Source organism: Sapajus apella, unplaced genomic scaffold, assembly GCF_009761245.1.
Source record: "Sapajus apella isolate SASKATOON/1434 unplaced genomic scaffold, GSC_monkey_1.0 scaffold32, whole genome shotgun sequence".
Lineage (NCBI taxonomy): Eukaryota > Metazoa > Chordata > Mammalia > Primates > Cebidae > Sapajus > Sapajus apella.
Window position 1 is genome coordinate 24,508,148 of NW_022436972.1, and position 6,929 is coordinate 24,515,076.

A 6,929-nucleotide genomic window follows, 5' to 3' on the forward strand; every position below is an offset into this window, starting at 1 on the left:
TCATTCAAAATTTTGGTCAAGGAGATATCAATTTATCACTGAAAAAAGAAAGTCTTCAAAACTGGCCAGATTGTGAAGCTCAGTTCAACTGACTATGCTTTTCCTCTTGAGTGATCAAAATTCCTCCTGCTAGGTCTTTTTGGCCATTCAACAAGAAAGTCTTAAATATGGGCAACCTTCTATAACTGAGCCTTCCTTCTGAAATAGAGATACACCACTAGAAACAGCACCTGGATTCATAGTTAATATTTACAGCACCTCCTCATGCACATATCTAGGAAAAAATGGATCTCACATTACTCAAGATGACCCTAAGTTACAATGGCCAAAATGGGGTACTTTTGAAATACCTAAAATAGTTTATCTGTATGGTTAATTAGAAAAAGCTGGCTCTAAAAGAAAAGAAAATTACTGGGAGAGCTATTTTCAATGGTAATTAGAAGCTTCTAAAAGAGGTTGTGATAAAGTCCGTTCTCTGCAAGAGTAAAACAAAAGTATAAAACAATTTCTGAACTTAAAAATACTGCCAAAATTTCTCGCCCTCCAGCTCCTCTTTCTCTTTTTTATTTTTTGACATGGAGTCTCACTCTGTCACCCAGGCTAGCATGCAGTGGTGCAATCTCAGCTGACTAAAGTCTCCACACACATACCCCCACCCCCGGATTCAAGCAATTATCCTGCCTCAGCCTCTCAAGTAGCTGGAATTACAGACGTGTGTCACATCCAGCTAATTTTTTGTATTTTTTAGTAGAGGCAAGGTTTTGCCATGTTGGCCAGACTGGTCTCGAACTCCTGGCCTCAAGTGACCCACCTGCCTCGGCCTCCCAAAGTGCTGGGATTATAGGCATAAGCCACTACTGCACCTGGCCTCTTCCTTCTCTTTTGACAGAACGTCCTTGTCCAAATTTACCTTTCCTTCCTCCTCTTCCTCTTTCTTCTGTTGTTCTGGCTCCATTTTGGGAATACCTTGTGTCCATTAGAGGAGAACTTGACTGCTATATCAACCATGGTCAAAAGTAGAACTTAAAGACATAATTTAAAAATTCCCAGATCCTCTTCAAGATCCTATTGAATTTGCTAGAAAATGTGAATTAAACGTTTTTTGTTTTTGTTTTTTGTTTTTTTGAGACAGAGTTTTGCTCTTTGTTGCCCAGGCTGGAGTGCAGTGGCGTGATCTCGGCTTACTGCAATCTCTGCCTCCCAGGTTCAAATGATTCTCCTGTCTCAACCTCCCAAGTAGCTGGAATTACAGGCATGTGTCACCACACTCAGCTAATTTTTGTATTTGGAGCAGAGACAGGGTTTCATCATGTTGGCCAGGATGTGTTTTTATTTATTTTAATACATTATTCACACATTTGAAGAATTATTTCGTTTTTGTAGGCAGTTGGATTTTAAGACTGGAGCTGGCTGAGACAGTAAATGAAACAAGATTTCTTGATTTTCCTTCCAGCTTTATTAGGCATGTATTTTTACAGCTGATTTTTTAAAAGTCTGTGTTTATTGTATTTCAGATGCTAAGATGAATTGACACCTGTGTGTTTGGCTTTTTAGACGTCCATCTCTTAATGGTTACCTCCACTGTCACATCCAGCTCCATTCTCATCAATTTAGACAGATACATTTTGATACAAGGATGCAGGTTTTTAGACAAAACGGGAATTGCATTCTTCATCATCTGCTAAGTAAGAATTGGTCCAGGAGATATTGTCATCAAGACACCAAGATGCTCTGGAAGCATAAAGCACTACAGAAATATATGGAGAGCCTGAATAAGGAGTACCAAACACTTGAGCAATGTCTGCAGCATTTCTCCGTGAATGAAGAGAACCGAAGGTCCTTGAACAGAAGGCGTGCTGAGTTGGCACCTCTTGCAGCCATTTACCAAGAAATTCAGGAGGCTAAACAAGCAATTGAAGAATTAGAATCAATGTGTAAAAGTAGCTAAAAGATACATATGTGTCCTACGGAAGAGCTATGAAAAAAAAAACCACATACTTATATGTGTGTGTGTAAGTACAGGTTTGATTTTCTAAGTTCAAGCTTTATTGAACTTAGTCTTTGTTTTGTTTCGTTTTGCACTGAAACAGGGTCTCACTTGTTGCGCAGGCAGGAGTACAGTGACTCATTCGTAGCTCACTGTAACCTCTAAGTCCTGGCCTCCCACCTCAGCATCCTGAGTAGCTAGGACTGCTGTGCTAGGGCCTTCCAAGGTGACGTGATTATGGCCACTGGGCCACTGAGGCTGGGCTGAACTCAGTCTTTCATAAAACCTACAGGTAATAAGCTCTATTTTTATTTATTTATTTATTTATTTATTTATTTTTATTTTTAGTAAAGACAGGGTTTCACCATATTGGCCAGGCTGGTCTAGATCTTCTGACCTCAGGCGATCTCCCCACCTCGGCCTCCCAAAGTGCTGGGATGACAGGCATGAGCCACCATGCCCGGCCAAATATTTAAGCTTATAATCCCAGATTCTCTGGTTTATACCAAGGGATTCGTATGTTAGTGTCAGAAAGTAAAGCCAAAGATTAGATAGCAAAGACAAATTGGAGAAATTATTTAAAGGACTTCCATAAATTTCTGAAGCAACTCTTGAATGGGCCTGCAATACTGCCAAAGCTCTGTGAAATCCTATCCCCTTCATTTTCCAAAAAGTAGTTGATTGGAACAAAATATAACAATGCCAAAAAAATTTTGATGAGCCTGTAATGTTATACCATGAGAGCATGAAAAAAAAATTTTTAACAATGTTCAGACCTATCAGAATAAATGTATGCTAACTTACCAAAATGATGCTTTCCCTAACTAAAACTTCATAAATGGATCAGGTGAAGAACTAACAACTGTAGCAAAGAGACAATGCCCCAGTTGTACTACCTCTCAAACTCATGAGCTAGTTTATTTTGCTGATCAAATATCTCATACCCTAACTAAGGAAGAAAAAGAAAAGAAAGTCAAACAGAGGAAAAGCAAAAAAGATAGTGAGTTTGCAACTAAAACAATTGTCTAACTTAGTAAGTTCCAAAACCAACCTAATCCTCTGCTTTGCAATACTTGCAAAAACCCTGGACATTACAAAAGGATTGGAAGTTACATACTATTCACAGCTCCTTCTCTCAGAAAAAATGGAAAATATATTTAGAATTAGAAGATAAGGTCGAATTATTCCATTCAAGAATTTTTTGAACTCTGATTCTATTAATTTATAAATTGCAAATTATATTGTCATGGAGTAAACCAAATTGTTAAATAATGAAGAATTATAAGAGGATATAACAATTATAAGAGGATATAACAACTATAACAATTATAAGAATTGTTAAATAATGAAGAATTATAAGAATTATAAGCCTTTAATTAAAGGCTGGGTGTGGTGGCTCACACCTGTAATCCAGCACTTTGGGAGGTTGAGGTGGGTGGATCACTTGAGGTCAGGAATTCAAAACCAGCTTGGCCAACATGGTAAAACCCCATCTCTACTAAAAATGCAAAAAATTAGCCAAGTGTAGTGGCACACATCTGTAATCCCAGCTACTCAGGAGGCTGAGGCAGGGAAATGGCTTGAACCCGGGAGGTGGAGGTTGCGGTGAGCCGAGATCACACCACCACACTCCAGCCTGGTTGTAAAAGCAAGACTCTGTCTCAAAAAAAAAAAAAAAGAGCAATTAAAATTAGTACCTGATCTCTTTGACTTTTGGGATACCAAGGATGACTTTGTATTGTGAGAGAGAACCTGACTTTTGTGTGGGTAATGGGTGACAAATTACTGGCAAAAGCTACAGTTTTGGAAGTGGCAGTCAGTGGTTGCAGTGAGTGGTTGTTACTGCAGGGTGCTGTGATTAGGTAAAAAGGAAGATGTAAAAGCTTAGAGGTTGTGGAAACACTCAACACTGTGGGCTAATCACAGAGTGGGCTGATTGGCATTGGGTCACCCACTAGCCTTGGGGAGTGTCTTTGTAGTGAAATATACTGTGGAAGTGTTGACTTTGGAAAACAAAATATAAAAAGCATCAGCAATATTTCAAACAAAAATGTATGTAATCATTTTAGTGCTCCATTAGTTCAGTCCCTTGTAATTCTCGTTCTGCTAGATGTTGAGTTAGCAATCCTCATGAATCAGTCTTTCATTAGAATTCTGGGAGTTTTTATTTAGCCCATTTATCTTAAAGTTATCAGAAATCTGTGTTTAAGAGTACTTGTTGTCTTTTCCGTGAAAAGCAATTTTGGACTAAAGCTGATTGCAAATGCTTTTAGAGAAGAATTCAAAACAACAGCTGCAGATGATAAAAACTTAGAATAGGCATGATTAAAATCTGATGAAAGTTCCAATTGACCAGGAAATTTAGTTATTGCTATTATACGCAGCATTCTAAATATCTAGTAGATGCAACCAGAATAATGACTGATAATGTCACATCAGAACCATCAGAATTTTATAACTTTTATATAATTTTTAGAATATTTAATTGATAACATATCCATACAAATATAACTTCATGAAAGATTTAACATAGCAATCAAAAATCATAATAAAATTATGACTGATATTATATTTTTATTAATTTGTATGATTTGGGAAACATACTGATAACATACTCATAAATATAACTGAAAGAAGATTTAATATTATTATTTGACAATGCCAACCATACAATTTACCAAATAAGTCAAATCATTATCTCTACAAAATGAAAGATAACATTTTTTAATATTTCCAGGGACCCAACTAGAATATGCCAAAGTTAATTTTAAGCCAAAATAAGCTTAATTTGGAATTTTGATCCTGGTAAAATCTGCCAAAGATGTCAGAAGGTTTGAAACATTTCATCAAAGAGAATTAATGGGCTAGCTACAGCGGCTCATGCCAGTAATCCCAGTGCTTTGGGAGGCTGAGGTAGGAGGATTGCTTGAGGCCGGGAGTTTAAGTCCAGCCTGACTACATCAGCAAGATCTCATCTCTACAAAAAGTTTTTTACAGCACGGTGGCTCATATCTGTAGTTCTAGCATGTTGAGAGGCCAAGACAGAAGGATTGCTTGAAGCAGAAGTTCAAGACCCGCCTGGGCAACATAGGGAGACCTGGTATCTGAAATAAATGAAAAATTAACCAGGCATAGTGACACACACATGCAGTCCTAGCTACTCAGGTGACCAAGGAGCGCCTGAGCCCTAGAGTTCAAAATTGTAGCAAGATGTGATTGCACCGCTTCACTTCAGTTTGGGCAACAGAGCAAGACCTTATCTTCAAAACAAAAAATGAAAAAAATTTTTTAATTAGCTGGGTGTTGTGGCATGCATCAGTAGTTCCAGCTATTCAGGAGGCTGAGGTGGAAGGATGACTTGAGCCCGGGTTACAGTGAACTATGACCACACCACTGTACTCCGGCCTCGGCAACAGAACAAGACCCTGTCTCAAAACAAAAACAAACAAAAAATCCAAAAAACAAAATAGAATCACAGGTCGCTATTAAATAATAGCTATTCATTTAACCAGAGTAATAATCATAAAACTTCAAAAGCAATATAGAAGTTAATGGCTGTGAAAACCTTAACCCATTTAAAGCTTACTCGGTTTTCCTAAGTAACCAAAATCCTAATAAAGACAACACAAGAATTATCTTGATAAAATGTAAGATCTTTTCTTGGGGGGGCCTGTTACCAAAAAAAAAAAAAGAAAAAGAAAGAAGGAAAACCTTCTGTAGTGTGATTGCTTTTCCTCATGAGAAGTACATTTAGATAACCTGTAAGTCAAACCTGAGGAAAAAAGTACTTGAATTTAAACAGACAAAGGAAGAATTTGTCCATGATTATGATGTACAATTTATTTTGGAGGAATGTAAACAAGAAAACTACTACCTTGGCCGGGCGTGGTGGCTCAAGCCTGTAATCCCAGCACTTTGGGAGGCCGAGGCGGGTGGATCACGAGGTCAAGAGATCGAGACCATCCTGGTCAACATGGTGAAACCCCCGTCTCTACTAAAAATACAAAAAATTAGCTGGGCATGGTGGCGCGTGCCTGTAGTCCCAGCTACTCAGGAGGCTGAGGCAGGAGAATTGCCTGAACCCAGGAGGCGGAGGTTGCTGTGAGCCGAGATCGCGCCATTGCACTCCAGCCTGGGTAACAAGAGCGAAACTCCGTCTCAAAAAAAAAAAAGAAAGAAAAAAAAAGAAAACTACTACCTTGAGTAGGGAAACAAAGTAGGGTCTCTTAGTAACAACATGGATGTTTCCTCATCATACTGAACAATGCAGATCTATAAAGAAAAGCCAAAAGTACAAAATCAAGTTATACTAAAGGAAAACATTGCTTTTCTACACCTTTAAGATAAAACATTTCAGTGTCAGGCCATAACATCAGTGTTAGAACCAGAGAAAAAGTTATAGGAATTGATAAAAAAAAAAAAACGTTGAAGAAGAGAGTTACCATCCCAGCCAAGCAAAAAGATGTACCTTTCACAGGGATAAAAAAACAGAAGGCAATGACATGTGACCTGCAAATCACATGCAGCAAGGTACAGTAAAAGTTAGACATCCAAGATGTAAGTCTGAGAAGGTTTAAAAAGAAACAGATTTCAGAATTAAAAAACAGAACCTTTTGTAATTTTACTAAAAGTAAATCAATACTTGATGAAAAATTTTTATTCTAACATAGGGAACCAAAATGTTTAGTTTTGTATTAGTGTAATTTTAATATCAAAGCTCAATCTTTAGAAAGACTTATAAGTAATTTTCTTTTAATTATAGCCAACTTGATTGCATGCAAATTTCCTTTCATAAATTTTCTTTTCACAAACCTTATCACAATATACACTAACAATATGTACCATTGACAATATATTTGGAATTTCTGCATCCTCCTATACTTTTGCTCTCAAATTTTACTTTAGGGACTGGGCATGGTGGCTCATGCCTGTAATCCCAGCA

At 37.6% G+C, this 6,929-nt stretch overlaps 1 protein-coding gene across 1 annotated transcript; it reads left to right on the forward strand.

Annotated features, from left to right (window-relative positions):
- Window positions 1–1,317: 1,317 nt before the first annotated feature.
- LOC116562199 (peptide chain release factor 1, mitochondrial-like) lies at window positions 1,318–2,272 on the forward strand. Its single transcript, XM_032294338.1, has 2 exons — window positions 1,318–1,940; window positions 2,091–2,272. The coding sequence occupies exons 1-2, from the start codon at window positions 1,637–1,639 to the stop codon at window positions 2,150–2,152; spliced, it is 366 nt and encodes a 121-aa protein (XP_032150229.1). The 5' UTR covers window positions 1,318–1,636; the 3' UTR covers window positions 2,153–2,272.
- Window positions 2,273–6,929: the final 4,657 nt, after the last annotated feature.